The 22011-nt window shown below is 25.5% G+C and overlaps 5 protein-coding genes across 5 annotated transcripts; 3 read left to right on the top strand and 2 right to left on the bottom strand.

Moving 5' to 3' along the window:
* Positions 1–625: 625 nt before the first annotated feature.
* On the top strand, positions 626–2203 carry OCT59_020807 (uncharacterized protein; the record flags this gene model as incomplete). Its single annotated transcript, XM_025325650.1, has 1 exon — positions 626–2203. The coding sequence occupies one exon, from the start codon at positions 626–628 to the stop codon at positions 2201–2203; it is 1578 nt and encodes a 525-aa protein (XP_025180124.1).
* A 41-nt stretch (positions 2204–2244) lies between these two features.
* OCT59_020806 (uncharacterized protein) lies at positions 2245–3659 on the bottom strand. The gene is made up of 3 exons (XM_025316610.2): positions 3524–3659; positions 2406–3441; positions 2245–2280 (listed from the first exon to the last, which is right to left on the bottom strand). The coding sequence occupies exons 1-2, from the start codon at positions 3653–3655 to the stop codon at positions 2428–2430; spliced, it is 1146 nt and encodes a 381-aa protein (XP_025180123.1). The 5' UTR covers positions 3656–3659; the 3' UTR covers positions 2245–2280; positions 2406–2427.
* A 597-nt stretch (positions 3660–4256) lies between these two features.
* On the top strand, positions 4257–5954 carry OCT59_020805 (uncharacterized protein; the record flags this gene model as incomplete). The annotated part of the gene is made up of 1 exon (XM_025316608.2): positions 4257–5954. The coding sequence occupies one exon, from the start codon at positions 4257–4259 to the stop codon at positions 5856–5858; it is 1602 nt and encodes a 533-aa protein (XP_025180121.2). The 3' UTR covers positions 5859–5954.
* Positions 5955–16706: 10752 nt separating this feature from the next.
* On the top strand, positions 16707–18389 carry OCT59_020804 (uncharacterized protein; the record flags this gene model as incomplete). The annotated part of the gene is made up of 4 exons (XM_025323470.2): positions 16707–16852; positions 16933–17035; positions 17100–17913; positions 17979–18389. The coding sequence occupies 4 exons, from the start codon at positions 16707–16709 to the stop codon at positions 18245–18247; spliced, it is 1332 nt and encodes a 443-aa protein (XP_025180119.1). The 3' UTR covers positions 18248–18389.
* A 2165-nt stretch (positions 18390–20554) lies between these two features.
* On the bottom strand, positions 20555–21360 carry OCT59_020803 (uncharacterized protein; the record flags this gene model as incomplete). Its single annotated transcript, XM_066149409.1, has 6 exons — positions 20555–20607; positions 20750–20792; positions 20854–20869; positions 20948–20985; positions 21050–21231; positions 21303–21360. The coding sequence occupies 6 exons, from the start codon at positions 21358–21360 to the stop codon at positions 20555–20557; spliced, it is 390 nt and encodes a 129-aa protein (XP_065990318.1).
* Positions 21361–22011: the final 651 nt, after the last annotated feature.

Below are 22011 nucleotides of genomic sequence, written 5' to 3'. Positions count from 1 at the left end.
AAGAACCATACCTAAATTATTATATTGGTCCGATTCCTAATTTAGTTACTTCATAGAGATAGAGTTTAAACAAAGTTAATATATGCATTGTGAAAAAAATAGGATAGTGCATTTGTCATATTATCTGTTATTAAATCATTTTTCATCTTGCGTCATACCTAAATTGGAATCGATTGTTATATCGGGGTTCGATAAAGTTCTCCTAGTTTGGTTATTTCAATATATTCATTGAAACATAGAGAGTATGGTCGCTTTTTGATAATTAATTTAAACAAAGTTAACATATACATTGTGGAAAATAAATAGTGTCCAAATATTATGTCACGATATTATCTATCATCAAATCATTTTTTCGTCTTGCGCCGATTTTCTAATACTTTTACTGCGGTTTTACCGCGTGGGTTATTCAGTGACACGTTGCAGAATTACAAACACATTGTAATACAAACAGAATACTTTTTCATTATTAAAAGTCCCAAAAAACGTGAAATCTTACACATCCGTAAATTACAATAAATCATCATTTATTTTATCTTTCGTTAACAATTGTGGGCATTTTTTCTCTCCCTCTCCCTCTCTCTCCAAGAAATTGTAAAAAAAAAAAATTTTAAAAAAATTTCTTACTATGAATTCACGAATTCAATTATACCCGGATTGTTTAAGACGAATATTTGAATATATCGTTGATTCATCAGAATATCTTCATATAACGCATAAAAACCTTTACTCATGTATATTAGTAAATAAATTATTTTTTCAAAATGCTATACCAATATTATGGAGAAATCCGTGGAATCCAAATTCAAATAAATCAAAAAACAATTATAATAAAAAACTTTCTATCGCGAGAACAATTTTATCATGTTTGTTACAATATCATCGTGAACAACAACAGGACAAAAATTTGACCGATATTTTTGGATTAATTTCTTTTGAAAACCCCATGAAAGATCCAATATTTGATTATGTAAGTTATTGTAGACATATTAATTGTCTAGATATTGAAAATGTGACTAGAATGCTAATTGAAAATAAACGAGAATTAAATGTTATTTTTGATAAAAAACACGAAGAAAATATTGGTTATATTTTATTTGAAGAAATTTGGAGATTATTTATGAAAAAATGTAATAATATTGAATATCTTAAATTACCTCAAAATATTAATATTAGTATATTACCTGGATCTCAACAATGTTTAAGATGGTTAAATGAATTGGAATGTGTAGTTGGAAATGAAATGAATCAATCTATAAATAAAAATTTTATTGGATTGGCTAATATTTGTCATAATTTAACAAAAATTAGGATTAATCCTTTAGATAAAGATGACAGAGGTTTGGCTACTTTAATTAAAGCGCAGAATAATTTAGAAGAGATACATTTATTTACAAATCAACATGTAGAAAATTTAAGATTTATTAATCAGGCATTATCAACTAAATCTAATTCACTTGAAATATTATCATTCAAAGGAAACTTTTATTTTTCTTCACAAAATTCATTTCTCTCTTCTTTACATAATTTAAAGCAATTACACATTAAATTTGCTACATATAGCAATATTAATTGTCTATTAAATTTAACTGTTTTGCCAAAGTTGGAATTTTTTGTTATTCACTTAAATTATTATTCCTTTGAAATTTCTTTAGATTGTTTTTCAAAACTAATTTCAACTACAAAAGGTTTGCTTCGGAAATTTGAAATAATTAATGCTACAAGACCTCCCTCAAAGATAATTGGATTACAATTATTCATTCAATCAATAATTAATCATTGTCCTTTAATTAATCATTTAAAAATTTGGTATATTAGTGATTTACTGAATGATTTTAAACAATTATTAATTAGTGCTGAATATTTAAATTCTATTGAATTTGATTTCTTAAAAGTACAAAATGATGAAAATTATGATTATAATATGGAAAGGGAATTGCAAACTAAATCATTATTAGATGCTTTAATTGCTTGGTCTTCTATCAATTTAAATTATTTATATTTAAGTAATCTTTGGTGGTTATTACCTCATGAATTATCTTATTTTTTGGAATTATGGAAACCAAGAAATATTAAATTAACTTTAAAAATCAAAGATAATGAAAAAGAAGACTTGCATCCTTATTTAGTTGTTATTGATAAATTTATTAAAGATGATGTTTTAACTGTTGATTCAGGTAAATGGATCAAAGAATTTCCATTTTAAATAATATCACTTTTAACAATAGGTTTCTTTTTTTTTTTATTTTGTATTATTTTTACAAGAGATTTTAATAAACTTATCTTATTATAAAGAAAAATTAATTTGAATTAATTAGTGATTAATTTATATAGATCGATTTATATTAATAAATTTAATATTATAAAAGTAAATGAATCTGAAATATTTTTTATTAAATTCACCTTACCTTTGCAACATATTACTTTATTTCATGATGTTGTTGAAGAATTTGCAATTGCATCACCTCCAGAACTTTCTCCCATTGCATTTGTAGCAGATGATGTCGTAGTATTCTCATTTACATTTGTATTTAAATTTTGACTTGCATTACCTCCATTCACAACTTTGGATAGTAAACTATTTTTTAAAATTTGCTGTTTTAAAAATTTATCATTAAAACTCAAATATAAAACAAATCTATTAGGTAACCCACTGGGTTTCTCCATAAACCATCTCAACTCTTTAATTTCTTCAATCATCCAAGCTTCGATTTCGTTTTCAAAATTCATTAATAAAGTATATCCAACTCCCGCATAAGGTGTTAAAATGGTTTTCATTTTTTCGTTAAAGGGCGCTAATTCGTTCATAATAATGTTTGGATTTGGTGGTATTAATTTAAATACTGGCGCTCGTCTATCGTGATAAAATGTTATCATGATTTTTTTCTCGAATAATGATGCCAAAGAATACATCACTTCTTTTAATGAATATAAAAATCCATTAACATTATCTACCACTGCTTTATTTGCAAATGTTAATAATGGTGTAGTAACATTTAATGATTCTTCCTGTAATATGGATTCAGTTAATTCTTCATCTGATCTTGTTGGAATTAAAAAAAATAATAATTCTTGTTCCAATTCTTCTCTTGTGAATGGTAATGATACGTAATTCCCTACTCCTAATCCAGTTAAATTATCCACTACTCCTCCTTCTTTGTTATTTAATGATATTATTCCCGCTACTTCTATTGGCGATGCGGGTTGTTTTAATCCTTTATCTACAAATGAATTATTTTCCATTTGATTTGATGATAGAAATTCTGGCCAATGAACTTTTCCTGTTCGATAATATTGAAGAACATATCGAAATAAATAACCATCTCGATCAAAAAAATATTCATTTCCATTCGTTGAATGTACCATATCTTTATTCCGTTCCGAAAACATTATTCCAAGTAATGTATCAGGATATGCTGTCAATGTCGATATAAACGTTTCATACTTTATTTTTAAAAAATAAGTTAAAAAGGTGAAGAGTTTTTTTTAATTTTTAACAAAAAGGATTGTTTTATTTCTTCGTTACCTTGATACCACCAACGTTAAGAATGATTCGATCTTCGATTAAGCTTTTAGCATTACAACCATCATTACTTTTTGTAATAATTTCTTCATTAACAGACATTTTATTCATACGTTCATTTAATTCATTATACATTTTTTTTCTCAAAAATACGGTAAAACTGAATAAGGCGAGAAAAATATTTTTTATTGTTTATTTTTAATTATTGTTATTGTGTAACCAGTCACACTGCATTTTTTTTAATTAAAATCGCATGATATTACCCCCTGGAATTATATAATAATTAATAATCAACCGGAAAAACGATCATCCAATTGTCATGTGAATAAGAAATTGACAACATTATAAATTCAGGAGATTGTAACTCGAAAAAGTTATATCGTTTTTATAAGTTTTAAAAATATCAATCAGTTGAAAAGAATCAAATAATTAGGCATATGACGCCAAAGATGATCACCAGAATTTACCGCAGCGATTGAAAATCATTGAATGTCAAAACTAGCTAGCAAATTGGCTATTATAGTAATTAGGCAAAATTAGCAATGAATACATCACAGATCAGATGAACAAACATTTATTCGTATTATTATACATATATATATACAGATTACGAAAAAAAAGATAAATTTGATTTTTTTTTTCAATTGTTCATCGTTTGTTTAACCTTTTCTCCTTTTTCTTTACTTCGCTTCTTTACTATTTAGGAAAAAAAATAAAATAAAATAAAATAAAAAAAATGTCTTTTTCAAATCCAAAACTATCCAAAGATTGTCTTTGGCAAATATTTGAAATAATTACAAATACACATAAAAGTAAAGAAATTCACACAACATTATTTTCATGTTTATTAGTAAATCGACAATGGTGTGAACTTGCCGCTCCATTTTTATGGAAAAATCCATTCATTAACCCAAATTTACATAATAAAAATAAAAAATTACTTTGTAAAATAATTCTTTCCTGTTCTTTATTAAAAGATACTACTGTAATTAAAAAACATATTAAAAAAATTTTAGCTAATTCGTTACCAAAATTAAAAATTCCTTTATTCGATTATGTTAGTTATATACGTTGTTTTAATAGTACAGAAATTGAAATGATGGCACATTTATTATTTACTAGTGAAGAATGGATTCATCATAAGGATGATTATTATGATGCACATTCTTTGATTAATGATCTTTGGAAATTGTTTATATATCATTGTTCTTCCCCTATTTCATTCAAAAATGTTCCGTTCAAATTGGATACTAATTTATTTGTTATAGGAAAAACGTTTTTCTCAAGAATTACTGAATTGGATTGTGATAATTCAGAAAAATATGATCAGGAATTGGTTACAGCAACTTACAAAAATATTTCAAAAATTTGTAGGAATATTCAAAAAATCAATGTGGATAGATTTGATAGAGATAATGAAGGATTGGCTTATCTTATCAGTAATCAAAAGAATTTAAAAGAATTTCACATGGTGATGAGTGAGAGAGTTATTTATACCAATATTGTTAAGGAAATAAGATCACAGTCAAATTCTTTGACTCATTTATCTTTTAAAGGAGAAGTGAAATTACCAAAAGATACATTCGAATCTTTGATTCATTTAAAGTCACTTAGCTTGAAATTAAATCATGAATGCGGAATAAGGCATCACAAGGAAGAAAATGAAGTTTTATCTTCAACAAATATTTTACGTGCTTTGAGTGATTCTTTTCTACCAAATCTTGAAAATTTTTATCTCAAATATAATAATGATGTTTCAGTTCCTTGGCTTCAACCTTTACACATTTTTCAAAAATTAATTTCAACTACAAGAAATAATTCATTGAGAAAAATCGATATTGATTCAAAATTCTCAATTTATCCTGATACTCATATTCATTCATATATTCAAACTATCTCAACATTTTGTCCTTTAATAGAATTTCTTGGAATTTGTTATAAAGATACTATATACGAAGATTTTGAACAATTATTACTAAATTGTGATAGATTAAAAATATTAAAATTGGAATTTATTAAAGAACCTTTAATTCAAATTGAATATGATGATGGTGAGGGGAATAGAAGAAAATATACTAAAATAATGGAATTATTGGCTGATCAATCCCCTGATCCTCTTTTTAAATTATACTTAAAAAATCCTTTATTTATTACTAAATATAATCTTTGGGATTTTTTGGATATGTGGAAAAATAATGAAAGGATTCCTTTACATTTGGAATTAGTTGGTATGATTGAAGTAAAGGAAGATTATGATGAAGTTTTTGAAAATTTTGTTAGAAAGAACATTTTATCAAAGTATTCAGCTATTAAAGGGAAATCTTTTGAAAACATTTGAAATATTTATAATATAATGAAAAAAGAAGTTTGAATGGTTATTATATATATGAAATAGGATGATTATATTAATGTGAAATAAATATATTGAAATTTAAATTGAAATTTAAGTTGCTATATTATAAAATAAAAGATTTTGTAAAATTTTAAGTGGATTTTGTTTAATAAATAAAAAAAAAAAATTTAAATAAAAAACCAATTATATATTTTGTTTATATTAGATTCTTAAATTATAAAAAAAAGGCATAAGTTGTAAAATTGTTTAAATATTTAAATTAAACAAAGTAATTATTTATTATAAATTGTATTAATAATAATAATATAAATTTCAAAAATAAATATCTTATAAAGAATAGTATATTATAAAAATATGAAAAAATTCACTATTAAAAAATACAAATCATAATTATATAAAATATGGAAAATTGGCTAAAATTAACCTAATTTTATAATTAAAATTAAAATTTTTAACCATATATTATATTTATTTGTTTATTAGATACTAACAGATATTTATTTTAATTAACTGTTTTTTTTTTCTTAAATAATTTTGAATTTCAGAAATCTAGTTTCTTTACATTTTATAATAATTAACCAGTTTTTTTATATTTTTTATTTGAATTTTTTAAGTTTTTTTTTGGATTTTTTTTTGGATTTTTTTCTTGGAAATTTTTTGATTCTTGATTTTTTTTTTAAAAAAATTTTTTTTTGAATTTTTTTTATTAAAATTTTTTGGTTGTTTTTTTTTAATTTTTCTTTGAGTTTTTTTAAAATTATTTTTGAATTTCTTTTAACTTTTTTTTATTTTAATTGTATTTTTTTTATATTTTAATTTTGTAATAATAGTAAAAAAATAATCTATCTTATACATATCTTATATATTCAAAATGTAGAAAATCTTACACAAATAATACATATATCATACACATATTAAGTACTTATACAGTCAAACCTTGATATAGTGAACCCTTGATATAGTGAATTTTTTAGACAACTATAATAAATTTCCCTTTGCTATAACAAATTAACCAATCAAATCTCTTAAAATCTTTACTATAGCCCTATAGCAAAGTTAAGGTCTGGAATCTAGGGTTCATTATAACAAGAGTTGACTGTATATATATCCTAATAGGTATATGATATATATAAATACCTGATGTGTGTATGATATGTGTATTATTTGTGTAAGATTTTCTACATTTTGAATATCTGATATGTATAAGATATATGTAAGATATGTATAGGATAGATCATTTTTTTACCAGTGTAATTTACTTTTACTTTATATTGATTTTAATTTATTTTAATTTTAATTAATTATTTATTATTTATAATTTTAGTTTATTTAATTTTATATATTTTTATTTTGAAAAATTTATTTCTTATTGAATAATTTTTTATTTTCTAAATTTAATATATAAAAATAACATCATGCTAAGGGCAGTGACAGATATTATCTAATATTCTAGGGGGAGAGGAGGTAATTAAAAATCTTAGGTTACATATATACTATATAAGGAAATTACATATATAATATATGCACCTGGCGCTTGGTTGCTTGGCTAAACTCATTTTAACTTTTGACAAAAGTCTAAACTTTAATTAGTAATAGTTTAAACTATGACAAAAGGTTTCGACAATAGCTAAATGTCTAAACTATGTCTAAACTTTCTAATTAATAAAATTTAAAATAAATAATTATTAATACATTATATATATATTTAAATAAATTTTTTATAAATAAATATATAATTATTAATAGAGAAAATTTATTCATCGCACGTGCGATGACATCGCTACCCCCCATTTTATTTATCACGTGATAAATCCAATTAAAATATAGCACGATTATTGTGTTACAATAAATATAAACAATTTTATAGCTTCGTCGATAGTTTTTTTTTCTAACACTCTTTTTAAATAAAAAAAACAACCTGTTTTTTTGCTTAAAAAGCACGTTAAAGTTGCTTCTTAACATTTAAAAATACTTTTATGTCTTAGTAAAGTAGGTTCAAAAACTTTAATTGTTCAATTATCGTAAAGAAATTGGGTTACGCGGCTCAAGCGATTCCGTGAAACATGGAAAATGATAACACTCCACAGGTTAGTCAATTGCGCACATTTTTTTTTTGTGAAATACTACTGAAATACTATTGAAAGTGCTTAAAAAAAATTAATTTGGAGTTTTAATAGCGTTAATTTCTTAACAATTAACGTCAATAGCATTATTTATTAGTTAGGTGATGTTAGATAGCGTTAAATGTACATTATTTATTAGTTAGGTGACGTTAAATAGCGTTAGATGTATATTAATTAACGTCACAAAGCATTATATTATTGCGCATTAGTTTATTGGTGTTAAATAGTATTACTTTATTGTGCTCAACAGCTAACTTATTTATTAATCTATTAAATAGCAAGAATTTCCTAAGATACGCAATTCTGTCAAATATCTTTAATGGATTTTGCTTTTAAAGAATCTAGATGTGTTTTTCAGTGGCTTAAGAAGGTAAAATTTCTCTTTATTCATCAATTTTAATAACTTAAATTAACTTGGATTTTAATCATTTTTCTTATATAATTCATTAGTTTAATCAAGTAGCAATCAAACAAATTCTTTTTTTTATTAAAAGTATATACGTTTTTATACTTCAATTTAAAGAATTAGTTTTTGCTTTTCTTTTATATGATAATGGCAAAACTTTTCATCAGGAAACGCTTGATATTTTTGAGATTTATTTTGGAATAAATGCACAACAGATCTGTGCGACCACATATAATAGATAAGCCACCTTTTATTGCATCCGAAGTGTTTGAAAGAGGAGTATAGAAAGAGGTATTTATACAAACAAGTATGAATATTTTAGTCGTGGTTGTGCATTTGCAATGAAATTCTGAACTCGCAAACTAATGCCCAATTTTTATTTAGATATTAACATAATGTAAAGATTAGACGTACAGCCTTGCTTATACAGAAATAAACAAAATGAAATTCAACACACTATTTTATAAATCAACGAAGGGTATGAATAGTGTTTTATGATAAGGATTTTCGTGGGATTATATCCTTTATAGGTTAGTTTAAATATTAGAAATTCAGAATTGTATTTGTATATTGTTCAACTCTTAATAAATTAGCTTACATGTACTAAAAAATTATTATTTATACACAGTAAAAATTATTACTTTATTTAATTGTTAAAATATTATACGTTTTTCTTATTGGGACACTTTGGGAGCATAATGACCCATTTTACGACACAAACCACATTTACGCCCATTTGAATTTTCAATATTTTCTTCATATAGTACATTCTCTTTTTGTGATTTTTGTGTCGTACTCGCCTTATTTTTTTGTTCATTACAAGCTTTTAATCGCTTAGTAGCAGGTCTCCTTTTCCTTGACGTTTTAATGGATTTCCAATATCATCTACATCATATGTACGACCATCAGACAACTTTAATTGATTATTTGTATTATTGTCTTTAAGAACATTTCCCCTTTCTAATTGAGTCATAATAGTTTCTTTTTCCGCAATGTAAGCTAGTATAATATCATCTAAATTTTTTTGATCGTTATTATCAAATGAATAGTTTAGTGCTTTCTTAAAATGTCCCATAATTCGACCATAATCTACTTTTTTTCGCGTATAATAACGAATTTCTACTTCGAACGTTGACATTACGCCAGGACAAGATAAATCCTTTGATCAATATTATCATCATGAATTGGCTTTAAATTTTTAGATGATGTTCCGATAAAAGCTTCATTAAAAATAGAGTCAATGTGATTCCAAGCGTCATCCAGAAGCCATCTTGTTGGCATTAGCATTATATGGAATAATGCGTTTGGATTTTCAATCATTAATTTAAAATAATGACGACAAATAATTCCATATGAAACCAATAACAAGCATGTACATAAATGGGTTCCATCGTTAAGAATAATAATATGCTGATATGAACTTGGCACCATATATGGAATGATACGCCATACTTCTTTAATCATTTCTTTTGGTACTGAATTTAACAATGATTTTAAGTATGTCTGGCGAAAATCGTAATAATCTTCAATATTATTGGTTTCTTCTTGATCATTTGACGTTCCTTGGCTTTCTTGATTTTCGGGAATTTCATTTTGATCCTAAAAATATATACATAATAGTACTAGTTAAACATTTATTATATCATTCTACTATAATTTTAATTTTTTACTCACCAGTTGATCCTCAATAAACTCAAATGCATCTTTAATATCTAGTTTTTCACATTTGTAAATTATTGATTCGCACATTTGTTTATGTATTTCCCCAACAATTCTTGGTGAAAAATATTTTTGAACTATATTATTAACGTTACTAAAAAAATTTTCCACAACAAATGGCTGATGATATATTGTTGATTTGTATTTCCATGCTATAAAATTCTTGTTTATTTCTTCTTTTTGCATTCGAGAATCTAATGCCTCAGCTACTTCTGCCATTGTAGAGCTAGAATTAACAACTTTATGAATAATGGCATTTATTGACTCCACACGCTGTGTTGACTGTATACCAGCTGTAAATATTCTGTTTGTAAATGCTCGTGCCCATGAATGGCGTGTTGAATATATTGGGTCATGTAAATAATCACTGCCACTGGGAAAGTTATTTAATAAAGCTTGAAATCGTTGTTCAAAAACCTCGCACATAGTGAATTGCGAGTTTTCCAAAAATCATGAAAAAATATCTTAAAATCTGCAGCACCAAGTTTATTTTTCGAGACGTTTAGGTAAATTTTGGGTCATATGCCAAATGCAATGTATGTGATACGCATTTTTGTACGTAGTTTGACATGCCACATCCATTGCAGGATCCATATCAGCGATTATAACTTTTGGTTCAATTCCTGTTGCATTTAGCGTTTGTTGTAAAATCCACTCATAACTTTCCTGAGTTTCATCATTTAAAAAAGCTTGTGCCTCCCTAAACGTGATTTACCATCATTATCAACAAGTATAAATAGAGATAATGGACAGTTATATCTATTAGTTAGAGGTATTATCGTGTAAAATAACATCTGAATAACGCGTCCACAAAATAATTTGATTTTCCGTTATCCAAAATATACCACACAGTCTATCACTATCCGCATTTATTAAAGGTTGAACAAACATCATAGGTTCTTCTTTTTGTCGTTCAAGGAGAAATTTTAACAAATGAGAAGCATCGTTCTAGCTATTTTTTTTTCACGTTTAATTTTTTGAATTGCATTTGAAAGATCTTGTGTAAGAAAAAGCTGGTCGGGAAATAATGGTTGTAATAGATTTCTTATAGTATATGCATCACAACGTCCATGTATAACTGCATGTTCAATTTCATTCATTATAGATTGATTAAATTTTCGGAATGTTGTAGCAAATTGTGTATTATCAGCAAGTATTTTGTGGTTGTGTTCAAGATGGATAGACGTTACATGAATGAAATTATTATTTATAGTTTTACTCAAGTGAACCCGCCATTTACAATCAGTTTTTTTTGACCCTTTATTACGTTGTTGATCAATTTGCTTAGACTTATAGTTAGGTTTGTACTTTCCAGCATATTCACAAGCAAATGTTCTTCTTCTGGGAATTTGAACAGTTGAGTTTGATAATTGAATATATTCAACTCGGTATTTATTAACTACAAATCCCTTTTGCCTTCCATATTCCTTTAGATAATGTTCAGCAATTTCCCACGAACTAAATTTTGAATTAACAGATAATTCTATAGGATGTGTTAATGAAGGATAATTTGTAGAGTCAAGACTTTCTAATTCTGAACCAAGAATAATTTCTACGGGAATTTCAACTTCAGTTTCAATTTCTTGCTATTTAATAGATTAATAAATAAGTTAGCTGTTAAGCACATTAAAGTAATGCTATTTAATACCAATAAATTAATGCGCAATAATATAATGCTTTGTGACGTTAATTAATATATATCTAACGCTATTTAACGTCACCTAACTAATAAATAATGTACATTTAACGCTATCTAACTAATAAATAATGCTATTGATGTTAATTGTTAAGAAATTAACACTATTAAAACTCTATACCATATGCCGTTTACCCCAAATTAATTTTTTTTAAGCACTTTCAATAGTATTTCAGTAGTATTTCACAAAAAAAAAATGTGCGCAATTGACTAACCTGTGGAGTGTTATCGTTTTCCATGTTTCACGAATCACTCTTGAGCTGTGTAACCCAATTTCTTTATGATAATTGAACAATTAAAGTTTTTGAGTACATAAAAGTATTTTTAAATGTTAAGAAGCAACTTTAACGCGTTTTTAAGCAAAAAAACAGGTTGTTTTTTTTATTTAAAAAGAGTGTTAGAAAAAAAAACTATCGACGAAGCTATAAAATTGTTTATATTTATTGTAACACAATAATCGTGCTATATTTTAATTGGATTTATCACGTGATAAATAAAATGGGGGGTAGCGATGTCATCGCACGTGCGATGAATAAATTTTCTCTTATTAATAAATATAGTTAGACTTCCATATAGTAACATTTTATATAATTACATCATATAAAATTTCTCCTTATAATCACATCTTTGAGAAAATCCAATTTATATACTTATTATATAAAAAAACCTTTATATAATTACATCATAGTAAAAGCCTCTATATAGTTACCAATTTTTATAGAATTGATTAAATAACTATATAGAGATCTGACTGTACTAATAATAATATATAAAAAGTAAAATTATAAAACTGGTTATTAATTAAACTTACTATATATTTTAATATATATAATGATTTAAATAATTAATATAATGTATATTAAATTTTATAATTTTTATAATTGCAAAACTGATTAAATTTATATTAAATTATATAATTTATTATAATAAATGGTAAACTTTATTAATTACTATGTAAAAATATGTCTAAACCTTTTACAGTTTTACCAGTTTCATCAGTTTCGCAGTTTCACAAATTTTTAATTTTTTAATAAAATGTTTCAACTAGTTTCAATTTCAACAATTGTCTAAACTACTTAGTTTCGCCCAGCAACTTTACGGCTGGGGGAGGGAGGGTAAACTCTTATAATAAACTGATATTAGGTAATATCTGTCATTGCCCTAATCATTTACTAATTATTTCAAAAAAAAGTGACATAATTTTTGATAAAAAAAAATTTTTTTAAAAAATAAAACTTTTAAATATATAAATTTTATATAACCTTTAAAATTATAATTTATAGGTAATTTTATCTGCTTTACAAATTTATTTAATATTATTTTTAATAATTTACAATTTAAAAGTAAAAATATCAAAGGCTATAATCGGAATAAAAATAAATTCATTTTTTTTTATTTTTAGTTTATTCTAATTTCAATTATTTTTAACTTTAATAATAATTATTAAAAATCTGTAAAATTACATAAATTATAGATTTTTTCATTTGTATTTTAAAAAAATTTTATTTATTTTTAAAAAAAATTACTATAAAATTTTTAATATTTAAAATTTACCTTATTTTTTATTGTAATTCTATTGGCTGATTAATTAAAAGAAAAAAAAATTAAAATAATATAGTATAATATTAAAATTTTAATCTTTTGTCGCACTATGTGTCACTCATGATCACCTTCATACTAATTTTTAAAAATTGCGAGTGATTAGCTGAGTTTATAAATGACCAGGAATCTTTGTTTAGTTATTTTCCAGTCTCATATAGATAGCCAGGAAATTATTAATTTTAGTTTAAAATAGTTAAAATAGTTAATATTAATGAGTGATATACTTCAGGGGATTATCCATTTATTTTCTGGGAAGGAAAACAATAGGGCTTTTTTCCCTTCAGAAAGAAAACCCTATTATTTCCAACTTCCCATGAAATAAATAATACAAATAATTCATATATAACTTATAGTAAACTTAAAAAGTTAATATTTATAAAAATATTTTATTATTAATAATAATAGTAATTAAAATAAATTAACTGTAAAAATTTATTAAAAATTCAAAAAAGCAAAAAAAATAACTTAATACTAAGACTTATACTTTTTTTTTTTTTAATAGCATTATATATTTTATTTGCTTATTTAATATTCCTACTTAGTGGTTTTTTAATATATCTAAAAATTGTTATTATTATAAGTGCAGTTATATGTAAAAAAATTATAGTTATAAAATTATATGATGATGAAATTATTGATTATCAAATTGATTTAATTTATGTAATAATAGGTTTTACAAATTTTTTTTCTTTTTTGTTTAACTGTCAACTATATATTTATTTTACTTTAAAATATTTACAAGTATTACTACTAATTCTTTAATAAAAAATATTAAAGAATATAATAGGATTCTGAATATTTCTTATTTAACTATTTCTCATTTAATTCAGTAAATATATAGTCAAATTTTTAATTTATAATAATTTAGTTAATATTAACAATAGAAATGTGATTTTATTATCATTAAATTCTTCTTATTAAGATGAACCCAAAATCTGATTAATAGGTTATTTAAAAATATAAGCCTAAAAATTTTATGACTAATAAGCAACTTTTACAATTAGTTTATTTATATATTATTTAAATTTCTAATATACAGTGCGCAAAAAAAAATAATTATAATAATATTTTATCTATTTGTGTAATAAATATTTATTGAAAATTCATAAAAATTTAAACATATATGCTTTATTATATTGCGAAAAAGTTTGACTATGCATAATTAATAATTTATCTTATTGCCATTACCCTTAATTATTTGTTCTAATCTTGATGGCATACTTTTAATTAAATTAATAAAAATCTCCAATTCAATTCCTTCCCACTCTTTTCGAATTATACACTGGAAAATATCTACAGTAATTGATTTTTTTTTTACCACCATAGTGGTATATTGTAAAGAATGGGATAGAGGTTAAAGAGTATAAACTTTTAGCGTTGTACCATTGTGGGTACCATTTTCCTATAATGTGGCTATCATTGTATGATATTGCGTAAAAATTCTATATGCTATTTTGCTATGGGTAAAACATAAATGAACATGTAAATAAAAAATGATCAGCATATATATATAGTATGTTTACTGTGTAACCAGGTAAAATTATTTGCCGAATGTGTATATTGCAAGAATTATTAAAGATTTTCAACATATAATTTTTATTATAATTATTTTTTTTGCGCACTATAATATTAATATTCTTATTATCAATAAAATTTAAATTTAAGTAAACAATATACTACTAATATATTTCATAAAAATAAAATTACAAATTATAACTTTTAAAGATTAAAATAAAATGATTTGAAATAATATAAATTGAAATTAAAATAACAAAAAGAATATCAGAATTTATTATTTAATTAAATAGTTAAAGTAAATTTTATAAAATATTTTATTTATACATTATATATATAGGATTTCAAATATCTTTTAATAAAATGTATTTTTTATAATAATATTAATACTAAAAATGTAATTTTACTATCATTAGATTTTTTTCATTAAGATGAATTTAATTATTAAATTCTAATTAATAGATTTTTTAAAAGTAGAAATATATAAAATAATAAAATTTTTTACCAATAATACTAAATACTTACTTATTTTTTTATTTTTTTTTCTATTTCTTATTGTTAACTTATCTAAAAAATATATTTATATTATTGTAAAGCAACTTATTACCATTAGCTTAAAGATTTTATAAAAAATACTTAAAAAAAAATTGATATTGAGAGAAAAATTATTAATATTTTTTCTAAAAATATATTTTATAAACAACTTAACTTTTATTTTATTTTTTTTTTTGCTAATTGCAGTAAATTTATAAATTTATTAAAGTAAATATTAGTAATTATACATAAAGTAAAAAACTATATTCTACTCTAATATCATTAATTTACAAATCACTTATTATTCTTTAACAGTACTCTATGTATAAATATTAGGAGGCATATAGCACTCATATAATGGATTCATTACTTTTAACAAATCCACTAATTTCAAATCTATTTATGATATAACTTCATATAACAATTCCATTATTCAAATCTATTTATACAGCTTCTCTTAGACAAATCTGCATTATGAATCAAATTAGTAAAGAATAATAAATGCAAAAATGAAGATACTAATGAAGAATTTTTATTTTTACTCACCCCATGTGTAATGTTTAAATCTCGCCTTTTTTTCAAAAAAGGATATTTTGTATACGATCATTTGATTCTGGCCAGAATTAAATACGTCACGTGATTTAATGAAAAAACTCCCGAAAAAAAAGTTTTGTTCAAAACCATCACTGTTGCTTTAAGTGAACTTGCAAAGTAGGGAAAATACACATAGTAGACATTTTTTAAAAAAGTTTGTATATTAAGAATTTCTTTTTTGTTACAGAATGCGAAATCTTAACATCATACATATACATTTCCTTATATTTTTCCTATATTTATTATTATTAAAAAGAAAGCTAAAGATAAATTTACAATAATATTCACATATGGATTAAAATTAACTAAAAAAATAAATAAAATGTCACTTAACAATCTTAAGAATTGCGTATCTTTAGGGCTTAGTATAAATAACAAAAGTTTATCGCCTGCGCCATTCATGAATATTGTTTATCGTAGTAAAGCCACTTAAAATAATTTATTAAGAAAATGACATTTTTTTGATTAGTCACATAATTACAGCCCACTTTGAGGCTTTAATTTGTTTATTTTATGATGTTTATTGGGATATGAAGATTCACTTGTAACAATTGAAGTTCATGGCCGCGACTAAATTAATTTAAAACATAGTCCTTTTTTTGCAAAAAATACCAAGTTTTTAAACCAAATAATTAACAATAATTATGAAAGAAAATATTAATTACGTATTACTTACAGATTCAACAGCATCGCTCGTAGATGATAGCCCAAGAAATTGGTCGGCGAAGAAAAAAAGAAATGTTTTAATTCTCATATCGGCTACCGGTATAATTGGTTCTATAGGAAATTTGTAAATTTCACATTATAAGAATTGATACAATTTACAAATTCCTTTAATCTAATGTAGAATTATTTTTCTTATGCTCTCAGATCATTTAATCCGGCAATATTGATGGTACGAGAAGATTTAAATACCACGGAAACTCTAGTAAACACGGCTGTAGCATCATATCTGTACGTTAACGGAATCGCGGTAAATAATATTATCTTATAAACTTAGATTAAAATCGCAATCTAAAATTTTAATTAAATTTTAGCCATTATTTTGGGCGTCATATTCTGATTTACAAGGAACAAGAAGAAAAGTGTTCTTATTTAATGCATTTTTAATAATATTAACGAGTATTGGGTGTGCATTTGCAAATAATATTTATTGGTTGATAGTATTTCGTATGCTCCAATCTTTTTCTGTCTCAGCCGTTCAATGTCTTTCCGTTGGAACACTCACTGATATATACAACACAACCGAAAGAGGAAATGCTATTGGAGTATTTTATCTCGGATTTTTTATTGGTCTAGTAATCGGACCACCGATAGGAGGATTTCTAACTCAATATATAAGTTGGAGATCGCTATTTTGGTTTATTGCTATATTCGCGACCATAAGACTTTTCTTGATATTTATCTTTTTACCTGAGACATATAATAAATCTAGTACAACAAATTCTTCTCAATCAGTTTTCAATCCATTGGCACCAATTTTATTATTACGTCATGCAAATGTTACATTAGTGATTTTATATTGGATATGGATTATATCAATTCATTACGTGGTTAATATCTTAATTCCAACTAAATTTCACTTAATTTATGGAGCTGCTACATCAGAAATTGGATTAATTTTTTTGGCTCCCGGTGCTGGACTAGTTTTGGGTAGTTTTGCTGGAGGTAGAGTATCAGACTTTCTACTTAAACGGAATATTAAAAAACGTGATGGTAGTTATTATCCCGAATTGAGATTACATGGAGCTTGGTGGGGTGCTTCCTTAATACCATTATGTTATTTTTGTTTTGGCTGGTTCATTGAATATGAAGTATTCATTGTCTATCCTGTCGTTGCTATGTTTATTGGTAAGTTGAACAATTAATTTTATTCTCGATAATTATATATTTGATGTTTATTTTTTATTTAACAGGAGCTTTTGTATCGCAAATTGCAACAAATTCATGTGAAACATATTTAATTGATTCGTATCCAAAAAGTAGTGCTTCAATTGTTGCTTTGTCAAATGTTTGTAAATGTATAGTAGCTCCGAGCATGTTGATAGCTGCTTCTCCAATAGATCATTCTGTTGGTACTGGTTTAACATTTTCTATATTAATTTTAGTAAATTTATTTACACTATGTTTGTTAATTTTAGTATATTTTAAAGGAAAAGAATGGAGAGAAAAAGAGAGATCGTAAAAAAAATGTGTACATGACATTATTAGGTCAGGATTTTTAAAAATTACTTAGTTTTATTTGTATTGCAAAAAGACAAATAGAATTTATGTTTAACAGCTTATAATAGATCAGTATAATAAAGAAATAAAATTTTTTTTTTAAAGTGCATAATGTGTTAACCCGACCTGATTCAACCCCCTCGAAACAAATTAAGTGGCAGTCAGGAATTGTCGTACAGTATACAGACTATACATTACATTTTGTAAAGCCCAAATATACGTTATAGGAGCTACTATTTTTTTTTTTAACCGGTTAATAGATGTCTGAATATTATGATTAATGTTAATGTGATATATACCACTGAGTAGCGGGGAAGGAACTGCCACTATATGGGCAGGCTTAACAAGCAGGCGTGTCCTTTCATGCCTTTCCTCCCTTGAAACACCCTGCTATTCTATCATTTTTTACTTTCATTTTTTCTTAGCCAGCAGGCTCTTTTTCATGTATTACTTTACGAAAAAAAAATAAAGATTTTATTTCGAATTTTTAAACGTGTGTATTTTACAAGGAATAATAACCAGGGAATATATTTTAGCATTTACAGAGATGAAAAAAAAATAATAGACAAGTTCAACAGCGCTTTCATAATGCTAAATTTTACTAAAATTTTAAAACGCTATCCTATGTTAAAAACAGACTAACTCTGCTTTTGTTCTTCTAAACTGCCGCCATAATTAACATTAGTAACATTCGCATTTTGTGAAAAGGAAGGAGGAAATTTAGGCCCTTCTATGGATGGCGTCACTGGTCTTGATGGTGACTCCTTGGCAACTTTTGAACTGTAGAACTCTTCTAACATTTTATATGGTGCAGTATCCGTCTGACGATTAAGAAGATTCAATATTGCGTAATATAAAATTATTTTTTTGCCATTTACGGATTTACCTATAATATTACACTATCGATTTACCCACTGCGCGTGAATCCGCAGTTACGCCACATATATCAAATTATGGAATTGGGATTGATGTTTGGGAAAAGAGATCATTCAAAAAAATATGTAAGGAGTAATAAATAAAAATGTCGTATACAGCTATGCGTACTGCACAGTAATTGTATAATTTTTCCGATTTTGATATGTTAACCAGTGATTATAATAATAATAAAGATAATTGTAATAATGCCAAACAATAGGATTTCACACATTCTAAGTCCCTAGAATACTTATAAAAATGAGAAATCCAGAAGGTGTGATAATACTGTCTTTGTTTAATTGTTTTTAAAAACTTAAAAACTGGGATCCATTTTTATTGATAAATTATTCTAATACCTTTTTTTTATTATTAAATGGCGAGATTTATCAAAAAACAAACGGTAAATGTATTGACAGTAATCAGGTGACACTGTTACATGGTATAAGGTTCAAGGTCCGTCCACCAAATATTCCAATCTTACTCAAAATTCGTGGACCAAGGCAATTAGCTCTGAAAATTCTCAGAAAAAGTATGTATATTTTTGCCTAATAGAGAAAGGGTTCGAAGCAGTAAACGATATTTGCCATATTATTGGCGAATGGTACAATATCGTATTAGAATGCTACAACGATGGATTAGCAGAAGATAGGAAATTTGACAGTTTTATAAATTGTATAGTCTAGTATCTAATGATGAAACAATTAAGAAATGACTTTCTGATATACTTGGAAATGAGGGGATGAGTGTGCAAGATTTAAATTTATTAGTTCAATATAAAGCGATTCAAAATAAAAGAATCCATAAAAATAAACTAAAAAGAACAGCTACAGGACAACTTCATAAGTTGCATAGATCCCTCAGGTTATTGCAGATAGCTCCCGATCAACCGGAAGATTTTGGAGATCATTTGAAAAATGCATGACATGATTTTATGGATGAAACTAATTTTTATATTTTATCTCTAATAAATTCATTAAAAATATTTTGCTGTAAATGTGACTAAATAATAACATATCCATGCTCAAGATTCGCTTTCCAACATTTCTAAGACTTTAGTAAAATATTCGCCAGCTTCTGTATGTTTGTAAAATCTACAAACTGTCTTCAACATAAGTTCGTCCGCTTCAGTCAATTCCCTCCCCCCGTGGCGCAATGGGTAAATCATCATAATCATAATCACTAACTGGGCTCTCCGGTAATAATTAGATAATTTTGAACCCTTTATCTAATAATCACACAGGATCTTTTCACGTTCGTAAAAATTAAGATTCCCCGTGTTTTTATTTTCATTGACTCTTCCTTTAACAAGAACATCATGATAAGATAATTTTTGGTATTAATTATTGGTATAATTTCATTTTTCATCTCTTTCTTCACATAAACATCGTTTTTTATCCTTGACTTTTTCTTTAACAAGAAAAGAAAATATGTTAGGACAAGAGAAAATATAATTCAATAGTCTGATATTATTTTGATATTAATTAAAGATACGTGGTTTTAGTTCATCTTCGATGTAAATTCTAACTACAATCGAATTGTGGTAACATACCTAAATTCAATTTTTCATTTTCATCATCGGTAAGTCTACAACGCTATCAATATGGTTCATAATCAAGTGTTGACTTAGCGCATCAGGAGAACCAAATTGCAAACAATTGCAAATTGGACACTAAAAAAAAAGGTCACCGCGATTATTTCAGTCACCTCTGTACTTATAAAACAAGGTAACGGGTAAAATATTGATTACCTTGAATGGTTTTTATTGGGTGTGTTGACGTAAATGCTCTGCAAAATAAAATTATAATTATTATTCTAGAGAATCTACGGAGCAAGTAAAGCTAAAAAGTACTTGACATATTTTTATACCTTCTAGTTTAATAATACTACTTTGATATTTATTGCAACCTTTCCACGGACATATATAAATTGAGTCTCCTGAAATTGATCTTTTGCAAGAATTGATGTCGTGTTGAATGATATGATTTCTAAGTTTCTCCTCAGTTTCCAAGTGTTGTGGATCTGAATGAGTACCTAACCATTTACAGATGAATGAAGTTAAATTAGCACTTTCAGACATGCTAGTATGGGAAATATAGACGAACCTATTGATTTTATGTCGCTGATTTCACAGATATGGGCATGTGATTGTGTATCAGTCATTTATTATTAGCGTATTAATAAACCGGTCAAGAGTGCGTCATGCTCGAAAGTTCTGGCATATTTTTTATTACGCACTTGAATTATTATGTGGTGATTCGCAAATAAAGTAGAGAAAAAAATTTCCATTTTAGAATCCAGGATCCATTTACGCATGTTCGGGTTCTAGATAGCATAGAATAAGAAGAACTAATGGGAAATTACTATTCGGAATCTTAAGAAATGGGAAATTATTTCTTTTCAACTTCATGAAAGGCAAAAAAGATAAAAGCAAGAACTTTCCTCGCCCTGAAAACAAATAAGAAAGTTCTCTACTTCTTAGACGAATCACCACTTAATTGCCGATCCGCATGTGATCGATAGAACAGATATAGTAAATTACGGCGTTATGTTTAATAATAAAAAAACGCGTCTAGAAATCTTTTTTCCCCATGTCAAAATCCCACATTACTACAGGAAAACTTGTTGCAACTGGTAGTATTGTGCCAGAACTCCATTATGGTCCATATTTACGTGACTGGTGGATTTTTTCTAATGAAAAAATTCGAAAAACAAACATATTGTCCTATTCCTTTACGCTTAGGACTTGAAGTTATATTGGGAAAATTTTTCTGCCACTTATCCTGATGGAATGAAATGTGAAAATTGATTGAA

The sequence above is a fragment of the Rhizophagus irregularis genome, chromosome 3 (assembly GCF_026210795.1).
Source record: "Rhizophagus irregularis chromosome 3, complete sequence".
In the NCBI taxonomy this organism is placed as follows: domain Eukaryota; kingdom Fungi; phylum Glomeromycota; class Glomeromycetes; order Glomerales; family Glomeraceae; genus Rhizophagus; species Rhizophagus irregularis.
This window is presented reverse-complemented; position numbering and strand designations above follow the sequence as displayed.